Raw genomic sequence first — 20,764 nt, forward strand, 5'->3', positions numbered from 1 at the left:
TTCCAGAAGCCCGTGTGCCCGGCACCACGTGGGCACTGGTTATACAGAGACAAGAAACATGGTTCCAGTTTCAGAGGCTGGGGTCGGGGGTGGGGGTGGCATGGGGGAGAGGGGTTTGAGGAGCATCTGGTAAACAGATCATCACTATCACTGAATGACGGTAACTCTTAGAAGAGTCTATAACAGCAGGAAGGGCACTAGGAGGTTGTGTCGGTCCTAATTTCCAGAGAAAGGCAAATAAATGAACTTCTTCCTCAGAGAGTGGAGAACCCCAGACTTACAAGCCTTAAAATTGGTTTTTGTAAATCTTAAGTACAATCTACCCCCCAGTGGGGGGCCCAGACTCAGGACCCCAAGAGTTGCGCGCTCTACTGACCGAGTCAGCCAGGCGCCCCTGGACTTTCAAGTCTTACTAGAGAGCGCCATCTTCTGGTCTGGGTTCTGCCTACCTCCCAGCCTGTCTGAGGGCCAGGCCCTTGGGGTATCACACACTTGTGACTGGAAAAGAGAATCACTCACTCCGCTACCCCTTATAGGCGCTGGTTGAAAGATCATAACACCGCTCTTCCATTTTACTAAGAGTAATGTTGGGAAAAGAAGAATTTTAACGCGACTTTCATGGGCAGAGGACTCTAGTAAAATCCCACTTTTTTTTTTTTTTTTTTTAATGTAGTTAGGTTCAAGATCTGCACAAAATTGGGGGTGGGAGGAGTCTGATAATGTTCTGTAGGGTAATGTAAAGAACCACTCCCAGTGCAATTATGTTGCTCTTGGGAACATATTTCCCCACCCCCGTAGGGATGTCGACTGTAGTGTCTAAAACTAATGGATGTCTCTGAGGGGTGTTTTGTGCACACACAAGCATGCCGGAATTATCAGAATTTACCTGCTGGACAGCCAGAAGTAAATCCTTATCACACACCTCGCACTAGTGGGCAAGTCTAGAGGAGACTTTGAATGCCAGTGCCCACCCAGAGCTATTGTGTTGAAGCCCCCTTGTGGTGTGGGGCTGGAGCGAGTAATTCAAATGTAAGGGAATGAACTGTTGGGGATTACTGTATCTTGGGTTGGGGGAAGGAGGTGAACGCTCCAGTGTGATCCAGTCCTGGGGTAGTAGGTGGGACTTCTCTAAAAAGAAGAGGTCCGCATGCTCTGAGAAAGCAGTCTTTTGGGGATGGGGTGGTATATTTAAGTATGCACATCAAGGAAAGAAACTGGAAAAGGGGGGTGACCGCTTTTGAAGGTATTTTGGTTTGGTTGTTTTTTAAAATTTAGTTGTTATTATTATTATTTTCTCTTGAGAGAGATAGAGCGAGCCAGGGAGGGGCAGAGGGAGAGGTAGAGTCTTAAGCTGGCTCCATGGGTATGGGAGCCCGACACAGGTTCCATCTCATTGCCATGAGATCATGACCGTGAGATTATGACCGGAGTCAAAATCAAGAGTCAGAGGCTCAACTGACCGAGCCACCCAGGCACCCATGGTTTGGTTGTTCTCTAAATGCTTACCTCTTGAACTGTGAGGAGAGTCTTGGGAAATTTCCCATTTTACAAACATACTTCTCATTTATGTTACGATCACCTTAAGTTCCTCCACCCTTCAGCAAGGTGCACGAACGGTCTCGTGATACTGGTGCGGAAAAGGAGAAAATGGAAGTCTGGCTGCTCTGTGCTCCCAGGTCAACTGACGACTGGTCAGTGGGAGAGCATGCGGCTAGCCCACAGAGATCCGAGGCGCAGGAAATTCCGTCGTGCGGTAGTAAGGGAGGGGAACAGCTGTGAGCAGAGGGGGAGGTGCTTGTGAGCCGGAGGGGCTTCCGTTGAACGGGCAATCCTTGTAAGGCACAGCACCTCCTTCCCAATTTATACTAAAGGTAAGCAACATTTGAAGCAGGGAAAGCTGATGCTTGGATTGCAGGTAATACGCAATCTTTGTGTCAGAGATGCCCTTGTTCCCCACTGTGGTCCAGGGAACTCACAGTCTCATTAGGCATACAGAGAGTCCTCTGTCCCGACCACTGATTACAGCTCTTTCAAAAGAACCTACCGCCCTGTCTCCTCAGATCCCTTTCTTTTTTGAGGCCCCACTCCTTTGAGGTCTCTCTGGGTACATGGTCACTGTGTCGTCTGTCTCTTCAGGTTAGTAAGCGCCATTTTTTATTTTGAAATCTTTTCAGTTCTGGGACGCAGAATTTATTAGTCTTCTAAGGAAGGCAGTTGTATCTTATCTTGTAACCTGTAACCTGTACCTTATTCCTCAAGGGAGTATCCCAATTTGTTAAGGGGCTGACAAAACATCCGTATTCCTCAATTCATTCTGCACAGGAGCTGTCCAAACATTTTCTGTTCTCAGGGAAAAGTGCTGATCTTACCTTCCGGCCCCAACCCCCAATGTAAGGTTGAAATTAAGCCCAGAACAGCTCCTAAAATCTGCTGATGCCAGGAGCCTAATTCTCCATTGTCGGCCCGAGAAACAGATTCCCCGCACACACTTTAGGCACGTGCTGTGATGACTCCCATCTGCTTTTTTGGAGTCATATGGACAGACTTTGGTGGTCCTTGTCATTTAACTCAACTTTCTTATTTTTCAGACACAATGGGTTAAACCTTTCAGGCGTTAAAATCTTTATTCTTAACGAGTGTGATTACATGACTCTTTTGGCGACTTTTAATTTATATTCAAACATAACATACATCATTTTAAATTTGTAAGCTTGGTTTCTGTGATAGCATCACTAGAGGCACAATTTTGTTCAAGATTCTCTGAGTTATACTATAGCAAGCTAGGAACTTTGTAGCAGAATCTTGGAATATCTTAAAGCTCAGCTTAAGCTCGGTTTTAAAACATCTACATCTGCTTGAACCCTCCAGTTTGCCCAAAGCCTCATCACTCCATATTCTTTCACTATCAACTCCCTTGGATATTCCTTGCCTAGTCTCTGAAAGCATTTGAGTTTGCCACTCGATTAAAAAAAATTTTTTTTTAATGTTTGTTTATTTTTGAGAGAGAGAGAGCGAGCGAGAGAGAGCGCGCGCAAGCGCTTGGAGGGGGAAAGGGCAGAGAGAGAGGGAGACACAGAATCTGAAGCAGGCTCCAGGCTCTGAGCTGTCAGCACAGAGCCCGAGGGGGAGCCTGAAGTCATGAATTGTGAGATCACGACCTGAGCTGAAGTTGGACGCTTAAACGACTGAGCCACCCAGGCGCCCCTTGTCACTCTGGATTTTAATTCAATTCCCTCATTCTATAGTTGAGAAAAATAGACTGCATAGACAGGAAACAACTTGCCTGGGAAAGCCACTCTGGAGAGTAGAACATAATTTCCTGCTTTCTCACCATACTTTGCACTATGGCCAAAATCAACATTTGTTACCAAAGAGTAACAGAGAATCTACGATTCCCCCAGCATTTCAGAAGTTAGACTTGTTTGGGAATGGCCACAATTTCTTGTCTGTTATGTGTGTCCACGTGAGAAGAAATCTCACCTAAATTCAACTCCCTCGCCCCGGTCTGGCCCACTTCAAACCGACCGCAGACGCCGGGGGAAGGCAAGGCGAAGACGCGGTCCACACCAGGAACCTTCTCTCCTAGCTCACGTTTCTACCCGAGGCTGCAGAGACCCGGACCGGAAGTGGCTCTCCGCCGGCGTACAGAACTGCCTATGTAAACCGCGTTTGCTCTGGCCGGAAGAGAAAGGTGCAGCGCTTAGAAGGCTCCCCTCCTAGTACCGGCTTCCGCGCTGTTGCTGTTGCGGACGTGCGAGTAGATATCTGAAAGCTTCCGAGACTCTGGGTTGTGACATGCCGGGCGGAGGCCACTGCCCCGATTGCGGCTCCACTGAGCTCGTGGAAGACTCTCACTATTCGCAGAGCCAGCTGGTGTGCTCAGACTGTGGCTGCGTCGTCACCGAGGGAGTCCTTACTACCACCTTCAGCGACGAGGGCAACCTCCGAGGTATTTGTGCCGGCCTTTCCAGGGCCGTGGGTATAGGCTGGGGTGGTGGAGGGATTGACATCAGATTCCTCTTATTCCTCTCACGCCCTCTCGTTGTCACGTGTACACTTAACTACGGGAGTAAGTGACCTAAAGTGAAGGAGCGCTGCAGGAGGGCAGGGACGGCCATTCCTCTGCGTTTTTCTAGCACCTGGTACGGTATCTGGCATGTGTTAGGTCTCATAAACGTCGACCAAATGAAACAGAGAAACAGAGTTTCACTCAATTTATCTAGTCTGGGTGTGATGGACGGATGGAATTCCTTACAAGTGCGGACAAAGTATGAGCCCGAAGGAGCCTTTAGCCCTAATTGACAAACACATCTTTTTTTTTTTTTTCTTTCTTTCTGAGTCCCTGACCAGTGCAGCCCTCAAAATCAGCAATCAGGAAAATTGCCTAGATTGGATATACAGGAGAGATGGCTGCAAATTTGGAACTCTTGAAGCCCCTTTAGTGCCGTCTTAACCTTCCTCAGTCTCTGTATTTTTAAAAAAAATTTTTTTAACGTTTATTTATTTTTGAGACAGCATGAACGGGGGAGGGTCAGAGAGAGGGAGACACAGAATCTGAAACAGGCTCCAGGCTCTGAGCTGTCAGCACAGAGCCCCACACGGGGCTCCAACTCACAGACCGTGAGATCATGACCTGAGCCGAAGTCGGCCGCTTAACCGACTGAGCCACCCAGGCTCCCCTCAGTCTCTGTATTTGATACTGCTTGTGAACGTAGAAAACCAGATGGACTTTTAATGTGCAAGAATGGGCACCTTCATGAGACAGGGAGCAGAGCCTAATGATATGAATTCTCCCTGGTTTTGTGTGGCGGGAGGCCAGGGGTCTGGTGAATAAAGGCTAAACAAAGCTATTTGTTGTCCCTTATCTTACAGAAGTAACATATTCCCGAAGCACAGGGGAAAACGATCAAGTTAGCCGCAGCCAGCAACGAGGTGAGACTCAACCTTTTATGACACAGTGGCCTTAAAGAAAATTCTTCTGATGGTCCAGCCCATCCTCTTGCTTTTCCTGATTTCAGCATTGCTATGTAAGGTAGAGTAGAAGAGAATGGTAGTCCGAAATAAAGAATGGACATGGTCTAAGAGAGGCGGCAATTCAGTATACAGTGTGGGTTTGTCAGGGGTATGTTAAAGGTTGATTTAAGCATCCCAGATCACACTTTGGCTTGGCTCTGAATCACACCAGCCCCTGAAGAGTGGTGGGTTGAAATGTGACTTCTTTCCCCAGATTTCTTTGTGTCTTTAGAATGACCTCACCAAGCGTCACTCCTGTCATCGTAGAAAAGTACATCATTTGTGCAACTGGTATGGGAGGCAAGTGTAGCAGAAGTTGCTAGGAGCCACTCAGTAGTGCCTTTGACCCCTCTGACTCTGGCTGTGGGCTTTCTTAGGTCTCCGCCGAGTGAGAGACCTCTGTCGAGTCCTGCAGTTGCCATCAACATTTGAGGACACGGCAGTTGCCTACTACCAGCAGGCGTACCGGCACTCTGGCATCCGTGCTGCCAGGCTGCAAAAGAAGGAGGTGCTAGTTGGGTGCTGTGTCTTGATCACCTGCCGACAGCATAACTGGCCCCTAACCATGGGAACCGTCTGCGCCCTGTTGTATGCGGATTTGGATGTGTTTTCTGGCACCTACATGCAGATAGTGAAGCTCCTGGGGCTGGATGTGCCCTCGCTGTGCTTGGCAGACCTGGTGAAGACGTACTGTAGCAGGTACCTGCCTACCGGGAACCCCCGGGACGGGATGGACCCTTAGCCCTCCATCTTTTTACCTTTCTGTCACTTTTTCACCAAAGCGCATCTAAAGGGATTTGGGAGGAAAATCTATATTCTCCCTCCCTCGTGCCCTTGTAGTCTCTCTTCCTAGTACTTGGCGATAAAGCTGATTCCATTTCACATTTCTAAACTGTTTGGCATTTCCGAATCCCTTTGCCTTTATTGCATCCTGATGCCTGATGTAGGCAGCGCAGGTATCAGCCTTGTCACCGGGCCGCTGAGTTGCGGCTCTCACATTGTGCGTGGCCTGCTTGACTGTGTGCGACTGCCCTGCCTCAGCAGGATCATCTGCAAGTGGAGGTGACAAGATGTTAGTGACTGGGCCGGTGGTGGAAGCTACTGCTTTTTTTTTCATTTTATTTTCTTTAGGAGCCACGTTCTTTTCCTCTTCTCTTCTCTTCTCTTCTCTTCTTTTCTTTTCTCTTCTTTTCTCTTCTTCCTTTTCTTTTCTGAAAATAGAGTAGAAGGCACAGGCTACCAGTGTCAAGTTGTGTTGGGTTTGCTTGGTTACTTCCTAGCTGGATGACTCTGGGCCAGATTTTTAACTATAAATGCACATAATGGGGCATAGAGTGGATGATAGGAGAGCATGTGTAAAGCACGGAGAATACTGGCCGACGGGGTCGCTGACACATTAGCTTCCCCCCTGCATGCTCCTGCCCTTCACCTCACGGGTGGGAGACGCAGCCTGTCTTCTCTCAGCACCTGTATAAACCCGCTGCCAGCAAGTTTGAGTATTTGTTCCAAGAGGACAGAATAGCCCACCTGGAGTGGACTGCTTTTCTTCACTTGGGAAGAGCAGTCCCCTCCCCTGTGGGCATCGAGACCAGACTCTCCTTTTGGTCATTTCAGCTTCAGACTGTTCCAAGCCTCCCCGTCTGTGCCAGCCAAATACGTGGAAGACAAAGAGAAGATGCTGTCGCGAACATTGCAGCTGGTGGAGCTGGCGGATGAGACGTGGCTGGTGACTGGGCGGCATCCCTTGCCTGTCATCACTGCTGCTACTTTTCTGGCATGGCAGTCGCTGCAGCCTTCGCATCGGCTGACGTGTTCCCTGGCCCGTTTTTGTAAACTGGCGAACGTGGACCTGCCCTACCCCGCTTCCTCCCGCTTGCAGGAGCTGCTCTCCGTGCTGCTGCGGATGGCCGAGCGGCTGGCCTGGCTGCAGGTTCTGAAGCTCGACAAGCGCTCTGTGGTGAAGCACATCGGTGACCTTCTCCAGCACCGCCACACGTTGGTCCGCAAGGCCTTTCGCGATGGAACGGCAGAGATGGAAGCTGGGGAGAAGGAGCTGCGGGGACGGTGTCAGGGGCCAGAGCAGGGAAAAGAGGAGGTGGCGAGTAGTTCCTTAGATTTGCCTGAGGGGAAGCGGCCAGCTAGTCCCGCCCCTCTCCTCCCACCTTGCATGTTGAAGCCCCCAAAGCGGATCTGCCCCCCACCCCCAGTCTCCACAGTCACCGGAGATGAGAACATATCTGATAGTGAAATAGAGCAGTATTTGCGTACCCCTCAGGAAATTAAGGACTTTGAAAAAGCTCAAGCTGCAAGACAGGCTGCCAGGAGTGTTTCTAACCCTCCCTGATGTACGTCCGGGGGAGCACTCACCACATTCTGACAGCAGCTTAATAATAATCCTGTCCTATCTGGAGAAATCAGCATATGTAAGTCCTTAGGTGTTTTCTTGTTTAAAGGAACCGAGGGACTCTGCAATTACCTGGACCCTGGGTCCTGGAATAGAAGTTGGGAGCAGTGCAGGGACGATTGGCTTGGAGAGAATCGGTCCTTTGGTGCTGGAGAAGTGGCCCATGTTTGAATTACGTGGGATGGCTTTCCTCCTAGATTGGTTGGAGGAGGTTAGGCTTCCTCCTGGTTTGAACCGGGTACAATGCTGCTGCTACAGGCCTGATGATGGGCCCTTGCTGCTGGTGTGGAGCGGGTGGTATCTTGAACAGTATCAGCCCCCAGAGGACAGAAACCGGGCAGCTGTGGGCCCAGTGTCCACCTATAGGCATCGATGGGTTCTTGTGTATGAGGTCATGAAATCCTCCACTTCATAACAAAAGGACCGTGGGTGGACTAAGGTTATAGCTCAAGGGCTTTGCAAAATTTTAATATATTAAAACAAGAGGCATCTGCTAGAAAACATTCTATTGTATAAAACTCAAGCTTTTAAAAACATGTTTTCTTTGGCACTTTTCATCCCCTCCCTCCCTTTTTTCCCCAGCGTATTGCAAAAGCTCTCCAGTGCTAAGGCATTGGCAGGGTATGTAAACAGCAGCCAGCATATGTGGAAGAATAATACGAAGCTTTTTTTTTTTCTTTTTGTCTAATATTGTCTGTGCAGCAAGCATAAATAACAGGATTCATCCCAAGGTGTGTGGGTTTTCTCCCCTCCCTTATGTCTTTTGCCTTCGTGATCAGGCTGCAGTGACATGGACGCTGGGAGGGGACCTAGACCAGGTCTTGTTTTCCTGTTCTTCACCAGGCCCAGGTTTCCCTCCACCTTCATTGGGTCCTTTAGTAAAAGGCTGGTGGTGACTTTTTAGGTTGGGGGAAAATATGGGTGCTGGTGTTTAAAAGTAGTGAAGGCACAGGGCCCGGGTGAGCTGCAGGGACCCTACCTGATACCTTGAGGGATTCAGCTTGGGAGTCTGTGAGGCAGGAAGCCAGTTTGATGTTTGGGAGGTTTCTCCCTAACCTGACTTAGAGGTCAGTTCTTGGACTGGTCCTTCCATACGGCCTCATGGAGGCAGGGAAGTCTCTTCCTCAGCCCCATGGTGTTAGAAAGCTGAGACTAGGGATGTGGGGCTTGCAACTGAACAATAAGTGCTTCCCCAACACTACCTGCAGCCTTGTGGTAGAGCCTCTCTTCGGAGCACTGTTTATAGGGCCAGGTTTAGGGCGTGACTGCCTTCAGCTCCAAATCTAAGCACTACGACTCTCTACTTCCCTCAGATCCTTCCCAGGCATCTGGCAGAGTCAGCTTCTCAGGTGTAGGGCCTTGGCTTTGTCCTGGGATGCCCCCTCTACAGCCCTGCCATGTGGTGTGTGGACCACTCCTGTGGGAAGTGTCCCACCGTCCCTGATGGTGCAACCTTCCCACCTGCTCCCACCCCCTTCCCTAGAACTCCATCTCCAGAGCTGCTTTCACACGGTTCTACCTTCTCTTGCATAGTTTATCTTAAAAGCAGCACCTATAGGTCCTGGTCACCTGGCTCAACTGCTAGGCTGGCCCCCTGGTTGGCCAAGAGCAGGGTTGGGGAGGCCCTAGGATCTAGGCACAGAGGGCTGACTTCTGACGAGGGCAGTGAGGAGAGAACGCTGTTCTCAAGCTCCTGTCATCTGTGTCTTCCTGATCAGGCCGATGACCATCAGTGAGGCACGGTGGATAAGCTGTGGGGAGTACCTAAGGAGGAGACCACCTGGGGGCTCTGGGGGGGCAGTTTCTCACTCCACGGGCTGGCAGGACCTCCCCTGCTAACCCTGGACGGCACCGGTTTGACTGCCAAAAGCAGCCTGGGCTGGGACGGAAATGTATCATGCCTGTGGTCCTGGGATTGTCGCTACCCCAGAGGGACTGCCCTCTTGGCGGTGGCAGGCCTCCCCCTGTCGTTTTCCCCAGCCTCCAGGACTAAAGCTGGTGTGCCGAGCGGCAGCCATGGGCGCCTCTACCTCAAACCCGTTGATGTACCGGTTGACGTCTTTGAGGCCCCGCCCCCCCTCCCCCCCAGCAGCCTGGGTGACAGGGCCACATGGCCAGCCTGTCCTACAGCGTCGCCCACCCCCGCCCTAGACGGTGGTTTCGCTCTTCCAGAGCCCCGTCTTCATGCAGGCGCCTCCGGCCGCCTCCGTGCCCGTCATGGTGATGTCGTCGTACTTGGCCCCCTTGGGCGCGCCGTTCAGACTGGCCGCGTTGAGCGGGTACGAGCGGCGCTTGCTCTCCCTCTCCAGCGCGCCGCCCCCGCCGCCCTTGAGGTTGTCGCGACTGGCGCTGCGGCGCTGGCCTGGCCGGCCGGCCTCGAGGGGCGGCGCCGCACTCGTGTCGCTGCCCTCCGACGGCGTGAGCATGGGCTCGCCCTCGAGCTGGAGGCCCGGGCTGTTGCGGCTGCTGCCCGGGTAGCTGTCGGACGGGCTGTTGTGCAGGCTGCCGCTCTCGCTGGACAGCAGCTCCGGCGCCCCGGCCGCCGCGCCCCCGCGCAGCGCCTTGAGCCGGTTCTTGGCGCCGGCCTCCCCCGCGCGGTGCCCCTTGACCCGACTCTTGTGCACTCGGCGCCCGTGGTGCAAGTTGTTGGCGTGGCGGGGCGCGAGGCTCCCCCGGGAGCCCGTGGGCTCTGGCTCCCCTTCCCCGCGGGCCACCACCCCGGCCTCACACACCTGACTCTGGGCCAGCTGCAGGTTGGTGAGCTTGCAGGGGCCCAGGGGCGGCGCGTGGCCGCTGCTGCCGCTCGGGGAGGACTTGAGGGAGGGAGGCCCCTCTCCGAACACGGGGGAACCGTCCTCTGAGGCGGCGGGCACGGCCCGGGGTGAGGCGCCGGGGGCGGAGGCGTGGGGGCAGCAGGCACGCCAGGAGGCCCTGACGTCCCTGCGCCTGGCACAGTGGTGGGTGAAGACGAAGAGTCCCAGGGCGGAGGCTGCCACCCCGTACAGGCAGCTGCACACCACCCGGGGCAGCCAGCGCTGGGACACGGCCAGAGCCCCACAGGCCCACATGGCCAGGTACAGGAAATGCGTGGTCACCAGCGCCCCCAGTTGGACTCCCGGAGAATAGAGGCCGTCACCATCCTCCGGGGGCCCGGGTGTCACCACCCCCGCGCTCCCAGTAGCCAGAAGGGAACCTGAGTCATTCAGGAAGGGGCCGCTGCTCCTGAGCCTGGTGGAAGCCCTGAGCTCCTCCCCTGGCTCCAGGGAGACCCTGCTGGTGCCCCCCTTTGGGCTCTGTGCCAGAGGACCCCTTAAGCGCAGCCCTGCACACAGGAAATAGATCCAGGTGATCAGCAGAATCAAAGCCACCGGGATGTAGAAGGCTCCTAGGCTTGGACGCCACACCAGCCAGCAGCTGAGGGGAGACACAGGCAGTGGATGAGGAGGGGGAGCACGTCTGAGGTGGCTGGGTGGCTGGGGTGATAGGACATGGTGAGTGGAAAAGCAGAGGTTGGCTGAGTCAACATGCATGGGTTTGGGGTGGGTTGCCGGCTGAGCGGGCCTGGCAGGTGCCCCTGCCAAGGAAGTAGAAGGCGTCCAGTGTCAGGGTGGGTGGGTTTGGGGCGCTCACTAGGGGCTGTGGTCCCGGTAGTTGTGGATGTTGACAGCAGCTGTGATGCCACAGATAATGAGTGGGATCCCTCCAGCGATCAGATAGAACCTGGAGAGGAATGGGGTTTGGGGATCAGAGAGATGGGGAACCAAGGGAATTGGAACCAGGTGCCCGGAAACCTTGACTCAGGGTCTCTGTCCCATCCTCTTTCCCCTTTAAATTCTGTCAGAATTTTTTGCCTGGGATGCAAGGCCCCTACGGGGCAGGCTCAGTAGATTCCTAGGGGACAGAGGCTAGAATTGCTCTCTCACCCTAAACACTGCAGAAATCAGGGTGCTGCTCACATGGCCAGGATCCCTGTCCAATGCCCTTTGGAGTCTCTTCCTTCCCTGGCTTTGTCATGCAGGAAAAGCCCTAAGGGTGCACCCACCCCATGGCCTTGGGCAACCTGGTGCCACCTAGGGCCTTTTCTCTTTGGAGCGTGATCTCCCAGGATCTTGGACCCACCCTGCATCCACCCTGGGAGGACAGAGCTTGGTGTTCTATACCCGCCTCTGAACCCTTCACCCTTGCAAAGCTGACAGTTGAGGCATGTACCGGAGCATGGGACGGGGAGCGGGCGGGGCAGAGTCCCCTTCTTGTGGAGGGGGTGCTCTCCAGGTAAGCTCCTTGTGGAGGACGCGGGCCTTCACACCCATCCAGAGCAGTGTGGACAGTGAAGAGTAGTGCAGAGTGACACCCACCTGCAGGGTGAGGCCACTGAGGCTGGGGGACGGGGCCGCTACGACTGGAGCCACCCCAGAGCCTCAGTGCGCAGCGTTCTACCGCTCCTCCCAGGTTCCCATCCCCAGCTCTACCCAGATCCTCCTCAAGGTTCTGACCCCGTGGTCACCCTCTCGACTTCCAGCCCGGGGTTCTCTCCCACTCCGGAGACTTGACACCCCTGCTCTTGCTTTCTGGCTTGTCCCTGCCCTCTCCTTGCAGACCCCATTCTCCACTGAAGACCCATCTCATAGTTTCTCTACTTCTTACCTCCCCTCCTCTCATGCCCCCGACCCCAGCAAGGCTGGACACAACAGTGGAGCTGGGGCCTGTTAGCATGAGTCCCCTTTTCCCCCTGCACCCACAGACTCTGTGCCTAGGCTGCCATCACTCATCTAGGAGCGCCCCCCACCCTGCTCCAGCCCCTTCTCCTGCTTACTGCCTGGCAGACCGTCGGGTAGTTGGTGAGTGTGATGCCTCCTGCAAAGACGGCGGAGGTCATGGCCATGTGGAAGCACAAGTTCAGCAGCATGTGCCAGCCCTTCCGGGACACGTGGATGGAGCTGCCCCAGAAATAGTAATTAATGGGCCACTCCGCCCAAGATCAGGCCCATGGGGTCTCAAGGTAATTCAGAGAGCAAGAGGGAAAGGCAGATATCTATGTGCATACATGTGTGCGAGTGTGATAGAGGCCCCAGGGCAGGAAGGGCTTAACCCCCAAGGTGTGTTTTCCAGCCCTAGACCCTGCAAATAAAATGCTAGGCAAGGGCCCAAGAAAGTCATGTGGCCCCACTGGGGAAAGGAACACTTGGCCAGTACTTGGTGAGACCCACAGCCCTCCCTCCTCGCCCACCCCTCCTGCGGGCGCTCCCACCTGTGGTTGAGGATGTAGGTGATGATGGTGGAGAAGAGGCAGAGCAGCAGCAGGGCGGTGCAGGGATACACGACAGGGTGCAGCCCTGCCCCTGAGCCCCCTACCTCCCTGGGGAAGGCACTCAGCTCCTAGAAAGAGTAGGAAAGAGGACGTATTAGGAAGCCAGGGGTAGAGGCCACCCCATGGAGTCCTGGCCAGCCCCCCAGGCCACTTTTCCTTTCCCCAAGCCCTGTCAGCTTTGGCCCCTAGTCCGTCCAGGTAGGTGAAGATGTAAGTGCTGCGAGTCCGCTCTTAGGAAGTCAGTCTTAGGCAGTGTTAATCATCTACTGCCTGCCTATTCCTCCCTCCTAGTCTCTTGCCCTTCCGGGAGCTTTTCTGAGCCTCAGCCTGAAAATCAGGGATGAGGAAAGAGGTGGAAGTTTCTATCATCCAGCTGATCTGGGAGAGCGGGGTGCAAAATGTGGTGAGGGAGTGGGGTGACCAGAAAGGAGAAATGTTCCCAGATTTTTTTTTTTTTTTTCCACTTTAACAATCTGGATGTGCAGGATGTGAAGACCGGGCTGGGGAGTTCCAGGTCCATCCCTTTCGATGAGCGGAGGCAGAACCTCCCTGTCTCCTGAAAGATGAAAAGGTGTGGGGAAGGCCAGAGGGACGTTTCCCCATGAGTCCTACAGTTACGAGGCCCGATAAGGCTGCTGTCCTCTCTGTAGTTCTCTGTGGCCCCAGGTGATCCGAACACCCCCATTCTCACCTCCCACACATTCCCCGGAGTTCTCCCAGCCTCTGGGCCCCTGTTGCACTCACCATGAGCACGGCCACATTGCCCAAGTGCTGGCAGTGCAGGGAGCTGACGTTGGGCTGGCTGGAGCGGAGCTGGCAGCCCTCGGGGCTCCAAGCCCCGGGGCCGCCCGGCCCGTCCTGGCTCCATCGAGCTGCCATGGGTTCGGCCCCTTCAGCCCAATGCCGTAGCGAGACGGCCACTGGCTCGGTCAGGTTCCCCACACCACAGCCACCTGCGGGAGACAGGGAGGTCCACACGGGTGGAACCGGGCTGCGGGGAGGCTGGCTGTATGGAACTAGGTGGCGGCGAGTGAACAACAGCCCGAGCGTGCACTGAACGCCCGCGGGCCGGGCGCCGGCCGGACTTCGGGACATGGTTAGGTGCCAGTTCGGGCCCTGCCTTCCAGGTGGTCAGTCTCACCAGGGTGACACAGGGATGGATCAAAATAAAGCACCAGGGGGCGCCTGGGTGGCTCAGTCGGTTAAGCATCCGACTCTCAGTTTCGGCTCAGGTCGTGATCTTGCGGTTTCCTGGGTTCAAGCCGCTTATCAGGCTCTGCGCTGGCAATGCAGAGCCTGTGTGGAGTTCTCTCTCTCTCTCTCTCTCTCTGCCCCTCCCCTGCTCACACTGTCTCTGTCTCTCTCAGAATAAATAAATAAACTTAAAAAAAATTTTTTTAAAGAAAAATAAAGCACTGGGAGGTGGCCTGTTCCAAGTGCTGAATGAATGGTGGTGACCTACCTGAAAAGAGGGGACTCTGGGGCTGGGGTCAGGGACAGGAAGGTGGAAGGTACTTGTACTCAGGGAACAAAAGGTGAAGTGAGGATTCGGGGATGGAGGGAGTGGGGGCACCCGGAGAGGGAAAGTTGGCACCAGGTTAGGAGGTCGGAGGGAGGGAGGCCAAGGTGGGTCAAGGGTCTGTGTTTTTAACTTTTGCAATTTGACAAATCTGGGATATACATCCCAATGTCTTCCTGAGGCTTTTCTCCAGAAGCCCTTTACAGGATGTCTCTGTCCCCTAGCCTCCTGGGAAATGGGGTGTGGTCACTCTCCTCTGCCACTCCCCCAGGCTCTTAGGGGGTGCTGTGGGTGAGGGAAGGGCAGGAAGGGGTGTGGGGAGTTCAGCGCCTTACTGGTTCCTGCAAAGATGACAGGGGTGGCCACGCCACGCCTCTTGCCAGGCCCGGCGGCTCCGGGACGTGAGGTGTTGCCGTGGCTGCGGAAGAGGCGGCCGTTTCGGAAGACAAGCAGTTGCAGGGTGCAGTCTGGGGGGACAGGGGGAGCCAGGGCAGCCGGAAGGGACGAGAACAGACTGGGCGGCAGCTGGATGGAGGCCAGGGCCACGCTGTTCTGGGGGGACATCGGAGTTCCTCAGAGACATCTAGGACCCCCTAGGACTCCAAGGCCTAACGGCTCCCCCCTCCCCCCTCCCCTCTACCCCTTTTCTGGAGCAGCTCCCACTCACAGCACCCACTTCCACGAGGCACCTGCATCTGGGCACATCCCCTCTTAGCATCCGCCCCCACACGCCTCCCCCAGTGCCCACCTTGATGTGGAAGGACGACAGAGAAATGCTGGGCCTCCCCGTGGTACAGCGGAAGCGGAGCTGCTGATCGGCCAGGGGCTCTGGCTCCGGGGAGGGGTTCTGGCCGGGGCTTCCGGGCCGTATGCCCAGCACTCCCGCCTCCCTTCTCTGGAAGGCTGTGCAGGTCAGCCCCACGTAGCTGTGTGGCTTGATGAGGTAGGCCTCCAATGCCACGTTTCTTGAGTTCTAGGGACAGGGAACTTGTCACTCCCCCCCATTTGAGATCTGGCGGCTCTCTCTTGGCTTCCTGCTGAGACCACACGGTCCCTCTCTGTGGGTTTGCTTAGGCTGTGTCCCCCTACGCATTCTTCCTTCCCATCTTCCCAAGGCCTGGCAGTCTTAGGTCTGCTGCCGAGTCTCCCCTACCCCTGGCGATGGCACCTTCTTCCTCCTAAGACCTTTCCTCCCACTCACACCCTACCTTGTATCTTGCTCACTTCTCAACAGATACTAGTTCTGCCACCCCAACTAAACCGTGGAGCAGGGTCCACGTCCAGCCTCCTTGTACCTCCGGAAGTGCCTAGGCAGAGCATCTTGCTCCCCTGTGGTTGCTAATGGGTTCACAACCCACCCCTGGCGATCTCACCCTCTTTTCAGGGGACAGATGTCTCCATCACTCCTCATTCCATCACAGTGCTGTCACCCTGATCCCAAGCCCCTCTAGTTCCTTGGGCTGGTGCTACGGTTCCGTTCCCCACCGTGAAGTTTTGCACAACTTCTCCCTCTCACTGGCCCCCTCTCCTTTGCACTGCTCCTGACAACTCGGAACTGAATTCCACTCCGTTGAGTCATGCTCCGTGCTCTGGCTAGCTGGGCGCACGGCAGGTGCATACTTGGAGGACTTGCTGCCTGAAGAGAGGAGTGTGTCTGTCCTGGCTGGCGAGGGTTGGCCCCCGTTGATTCTAAGGTCCCTCCCAGTGCGAGGCTCCCCAAGGAGCTTCCTCCCAGCTGACCCATATTACCACAGAGATGTGCTGGGCATGGGGGCTGAGGGCAGCCCCCCCGATGCGCTCCAGGGCACCCACGATGCCGCTGCAGGCCTTGTCTTCACGCTGGGCCAGCCACAGCAGGTGCTCGTCTACCAGCATCAGGTTGCTGGCCATGTCCACCATCACCTCCACCAGCTGGCGGGGGGCAGGGAGTCACTGAGGGCAGGAGTCGGGTTTGGGGCCCAGGGGTGGGGACACAAGAGGCTTGAGCAAGGGACAGGGTGGTTTCCAGGGGCCCCAGAGGCCGGGTTGAATCTCACCTCTTTGATCTGGTCGACATAACCCAAAAATTTTTGGATCATCTGAGCCACATAGACAACATCCATCATGTCCGAGAAGCTGGCCGCCTCAGCCGTGTACACCCGCAGCTGGTGGGCCAGGGTCAGCGCGTTGGAGGCATTGATGGGCATCTGGGAGAATTGAGGGGAGAAAGGAGACCGTCCAGTTCTGCTCCTTCTCCCCGAGAACTGCCCCTAGGGGGCCCCCTTGTCTGTGCTGATGCTCAGGGTGCCGGTGCCTGGGGAGAGGGGTCTAGCCCACCAGCTGGGTCTAATCAAGACACGAGGCACAAGGAAGGAATGAACTCAGGACTCGAGGCTGTCCACTCCGAACACCACTGGCATAAGGACAATGGGACGACCTCACGCTGTCCTTGTTTTCCCCCTTAAGGCTGTCCTTGCTGTGTTTGGGACTAAAGATGCTCGGGGTGGCCCTGGGAGGGGGTGGTCTGAATTGCCTGGAAGAAGAAAATCGAGAGAACAAGAGCCCCTCACCGCGCACGCCCACGGACAGGAGGGGCGGCGGAGTGGCCGTGAGGGGGCCTCCGGGCCCCGTGGGGCCAGCGGGCTTCTCCCCTTCCCGTTTCCCGACCCAGAGCAGACGGGATGCCCCCTGCCCCTCTCCTCTCCTGGCCTCACCAGCACAAAGGTGTAGAGCACGCGGGTGATGTCGTTGGTGTACAGACAGTGGGAGTAGTCCCCGGGCTCCCAGCGGCCAGCTCGGTCACACCGGCGGGAGGCTCGGGTGCCCGGGGCACCCCCGCTCAGGGGCACTGAGGTGAAGGGGTACTGTAGGCAGGACTGGTAGGCTGTGATGCCTGCCAGGGTTCGAGGCCACCTGGGGGTAGAAGCAGGAGGCTGCTGTTGCCCCAGGCTCTTCCTTCCCTCAGAGCAAGGGCCCCTCCCCTGCCCTCGAGAACCTGGATGCTCGGGCCCCTTGGGACCTGGGGGAAGCCTTCGGAAGCGAGGGTTTGGACTGGCCTTCCAGGGGCTCCTGAGCCCCACCTTCTCTCTAACTCTGTGTGTGTTCAGAGTCGGAGCCCTGAGTTCAAGTCACTTAGCCTTGGCACCCCTGAGTATTCTCAGCTGTACAACGGCGAGAACAGACCCGCCCTCGCTAACTGAGGGGGCCATTGAGATATTACGGCGTGTTGTGTGAGAGTTTTGTGTACTGTTAATGTAAGGAAGCAAACCAAAGAAACAAAAAAATCCACCCAAACTTTCTGTTCTGCACAGCACATCTCAGATGGGGAGTTCATACCAAAAGACAAGGGCTCTGTCAATACAGCAGCGGGACAGTGGCACTTGGAGCTGGACAACAAAAGTGCTGTCTGCATCTCAGAGCAGATGGGGAGACCCTGGTCACCGGTGCTGTCAGACGCAGGAGCGGGGGTGGGGGCTGGGAGGGGGGGGTCCTCTGGGGCAGCAGAGGCGACCGCACCTGAAGTCCCCGCGGTTGTTGGCCACTCGCTCAGCCGGGCAGTAGGAGGCCGAGGTCTCCAGCACCACGATCTCCACCTTCTTGCTGGCGTTGCCCTGGGCCGTGGACACCGAGCACTCCCACTCCCCTGACGCCCACACACCGATGTGAGACACGGTCAGCTCGCTGCAGGCGGGCAGGGGGAGGGCTGGCTCGGCGAGGTGCTCCAGGTGGCCGCGCCACTCTCCCTGAGTGCCCCGGCCCCGTCCACCCACGTCACCCTGGCCTAAGTGTGCAGGGCTTGAGCTTCGGGGTTCTTTTTCCTTTAACTGAGCGAGGGATACAAGTACATACTCCTTTCATTCCCATCGGCCTTAAGATATTGTTTTCCTGAGCTTCAATTTCCCTGTGTGTATCAGGGAGATAATAATACCTCTCTCGCAAGTCTATTGGAGAGATTAAGTCTGATAATAGAGCTTTTACATCGTAAAGGCACTAAAGAAAAGTCAGATATGATCCTTTTTTTTTCTATCAGGCATTTAATCTGTATTCCCCTATCCAGACCGTGAGTCCTGGATTTCCAGGCACACACACAAGCACACTCTTAACGCCCATGAATGTACTCCCAAGGACATCTGGGCACAGGGCGTTGGGCGGGCGGGGGATGGGTACTGTGGCAGCAGGGCCTGTACCTGGTGATGAAGGTGCAGTCATGGATGAGGCTCTCGGCCAGGAGGATGCCCGCCTGCTCGTCACCCTCCAGGGGGGCCCGGTTGTGGTACCAGCGGATGCGGGTGTCTTCGCCCAGGTAGCTGGCAGAGCACTGGAAGGGCAGTCGGTCACCCTGGAAGACCACTTGGCGCAGGGACGGGATGAGGTGGTGCGTGTGCAGCTCCAGGGCCCCTTCTGTGGGGGGGACACCAGGGCAGTGAGGCCCGCGAGCAGCAGCGTGCGAGATGCCGGGGGCAGGGGCGTGGTGTGTAGAGCCAGGAGTGGAGCTGCACTGGAGCCCACTCTGGCTGGGGAAAAAGGGGCAGGAGAAAGCCCCTGGAGATAAGAGCACAAGGAGGGGGCGGGCGGGTTTGGGGCAAGCAAAGAAAAGCGCTCCTGTGGCAGCACATTTGTCACCCCAGGAGGTGGGACCGGATGCAAACACAAAGCAGCAGCCCCAAAGAAAGTTTAGGAACAGCTGATGGAGAAGGACCCCCAGGGGGATCTGAGGGAGAGGATGCCCTGGAGAACGAGAGGCAGGGGGAGCCTCGAGCCAGTGGGGCCCTTCAGGAGCGCGTCTGCGCCAAGGGTTCAGGGTGAGGGCGTGCTTACCGCAGCGCAGCTGGGCCTCCTGGAGGCCGCCCAGGGCCTGGGCGTGGAGGGCACCGGGGTAGGCACAGAGCGTGTGCTCCGACAGCTGCAGGGAGCGATTCCGGGCCCAGGACAGCAGCCAGCGCAGGCGGCAGTCGCAGGTCAGGTACTCAGTGCCGAGATCCCTGCAGAATGGGTAGAGGGGCCACAGAGTAGAGCGGAGGGGGCGTGGGCTCAGGGGGTGGGGCGGAGCCCCGGGAGGGAGACTGAGGCTGGGAAGGGCACATTTGGGTATGCGTTTGCCACCACCAGCCTGGCGATGGTGGGAAGGCAGGTATGATGCTTTCAGCCATTGCCTGTCCCGCCTATGCATAAGGCTGGCCACGGTGGTCATGATACTTGCATGTGTCCTTCCTGGGCAGAGAAAGGAAGCAGAGGTCTGAGTCCTTGGGCTGGAAATAGATACTCACACAACCTTAAGGGCTGGCAGCTCATCAAAGACCCCAGGTTGCAGACTGGAGAAGATGTTTCCAGATATGTTTCTGCAGGGGGGCAGGGAACAGTGAGCCTGGATCTCAGGGTCTCCCTGAGCTAGAGGAGGGAGGAGTGGGTGAAGGGAACACAGGGGACTCTGAGGGTCTGGTGCTGCCCTCCCTCCTCCCAGACCCCTCCTCCCCACTAACTGCCCCTCACTTACAGTCGGAGAAGCCTGGGGAGGCCCTGGAAGGTCTCAGAGGTGAGACAGCCAATCCGGTTGTTGGATAGATCTCTAGAGAGACACACACACAGCCTCAGCAAGCTGGCCGCGTAGCAGCACGTGGATCCACTTGTGGGGGACACAAGTGTGTGGCCGGGGCTCGTGTGGGGAGTAGGATGAACAAGGAGATGGGCTTGAGGTGTCTCCTCCATCAGCGCCCCCCGCCCCAGCAATACAGCGTGTTGGGGACAGGGGCGCTGTGAGTGGGGAAACGAGAAGGGACCCAGGGGACCGTCCCCAGGGCTAGGGGAGCAGGACATGCCACTTACAAGCGCTTCAGCTCTCCCAGGCCCAGGAAGGCCCCGGGATGCACTGTGCTGATGACATTGTTCCTCAGGTCCCTGTGGGAGGCAAGTGGGAGTACTCACACCTCTGCCTGTCTGGGCCACATGCTCTCCTGGGGTGGAGAAGCTTCACTTTTACCAGACAAGAACTAGATTTCCTTCTAAATCTCCTCAGCGCTGGTTGGGAGGCTGGATGAAGGATCCCACCCCTTAGACGCGTCTCCGCGGCCCACCCCAGCTACCGTCAAGGGGTGCTGGTCAGAAAGGTGTCAGGAAGCATATGGAAGCCAAGAGATGGGGTGGGGCCTGGGACACAGAAGCAGCGCATGGTGGAAGCAAGGAGGGGAGCCGGCACTGAACTGGGAGCCGGGAGCCCTCGCTCCAGGTCGCTCCAATCCGAGCTACCCAGGATCTCACAGGGGCTGCTGTGTGCACCACTTGAAAATGGATGTGAAAGTCTTTTGTAAATTGCTATCCAAAGGTAAGATCTCCTGGAGTGTGGCACTGGGGGAGGTATTTTCATAGCCATCCTGTCCATGTTGATCTCCCCATTTGACAGGTGTGGAAACAGGTCAAGCAGCCGATGACCGCATGGGTGCTGACCTGGGTCTCTGATCCCAGGACACAACCATTATCGTCCTCCTCCCCACCCCCCCGCCCCGCCCAGCGATCCCTCATTCTTCAGGTGAGGAAGGCAAGGCTG

General features: G+C 56.1%; 2 protein-coding genes across 2 annotated transcripts in view; one reads left to right on the forward strand and one right to left on the reverse strand.

Moving 5' to 3' along the window:
* The first annotated feature begins 3,156 nt into the window (after positions 1 to 3,156).
* On the forward strand, positions 3,157 to 7,953 carry BRF2 (BRF2 RNA polymerase III transcription initiation factor subunit). The gene is made up of 4 exons (XM_030312639.1): positions 3,157 to 3,949; positions 4,873 to 4,932; positions 5,391 to 5,712; positions 6,628 to 7,953. The coding sequence occupies exons 1-4, from the start codon at positions 3,796 to 3,798 to the stop codon at positions 7,355 to 7,357; spliced, it is 1,266 nt and encodes a 421-aa protein (XP_030168499.1). The 5' UTR covers positions 3,157 to 3,795; the 3' UTR covers positions 7,358 to 7,953.
* A 1,536-nt stretch (positions 7,954 to 9,489) lies between these two features.
* Positions 9,490 to 20,764, reverse strand: part of ADGRA2 (adhesion G protein-coupled receptor A2) — a 33,164-nt gene continuing 21,889 nt past the window's right edge. The window contains exons 3-19 of the mRNA XM_030312638.1: positions 20,047 to 20,118; positions 19,718 to 19,789; positions 19,491 to 19,562; positions 19,042 to 19,205; positions 18,411 to 18,624; positions 17,740 to 17,904; positions 16,938 to 17,136; positions 16,281 to 16,430; positions 15,994 to 16,155; positions 14,993 to 15,217; positions 14,580 to 14,796; positions 13,470 to 13,678; positions 12,666 to 12,793; positions 12,231 to 12,354; positions 11,627 to 11,772; positions 11,048 to 11,137; positions 9,490 to 10,831 (exon numbers count right to left, since the gene is read on the reverse strand). Coding sequence (XP_030168498.1) covers positions 9,565 to 10,831; positions 11,048 to 11,137; positions 11,627 to 11,772; positions 12,231 to 12,354; positions 12,666 to 12,793; positions 13,470 to 13,678; positions 14,580 to 14,796; positions 14,993 to 15,217; positions 15,994 to 16,155; positions 16,281 to 16,430; positions 16,938 to 17,136; positions 17,740 to 17,904; positions 18,411 to 18,624; positions 19,042 to 19,205; positions 19,491 to 19,562; positions 19,718 to 19,789; positions 20,047 to 20,118 — 3,676 coding nt within the window. The 3' untranslated portion in view covers positions 9,490 to 9,564. The remainder of the gene's footprint in view (positions 10,832 to 11,047; positions 11,138 to 11,626; positions 11,773 to 12,230; positions 12,355 to 12,665; positions 12,794 to 13,469; positions 13,679 to 14,579; positions 14,797 to 14,992; positions 15,218 to 15,993; positions 16,156 to 16,280; positions 16,431 to 16,937; positions 17,137 to 17,739; positions 17,905 to 18,410; positions 18,625 to 19,041; positions 19,206 to 19,490; positions 19,563 to 19,717; positions 19,790 to 20,046; positions 20,119 to 20,764) is intronic.

The sequence above is a fragment of the Lynx canadensis genome, chromosome B1 (genome assembly GCF_007474595.2).
Source record: "Lynx canadensis isolate LIC74 chromosome B1, mLynCan4.pri.v2, whole genome shotgun sequence".
Classification (NCBI taxonomy): Eukaryota; Metazoa; Chordata; class Mammalia; order Carnivora; family Felidae; genus Lynx; species Lynx canadensis.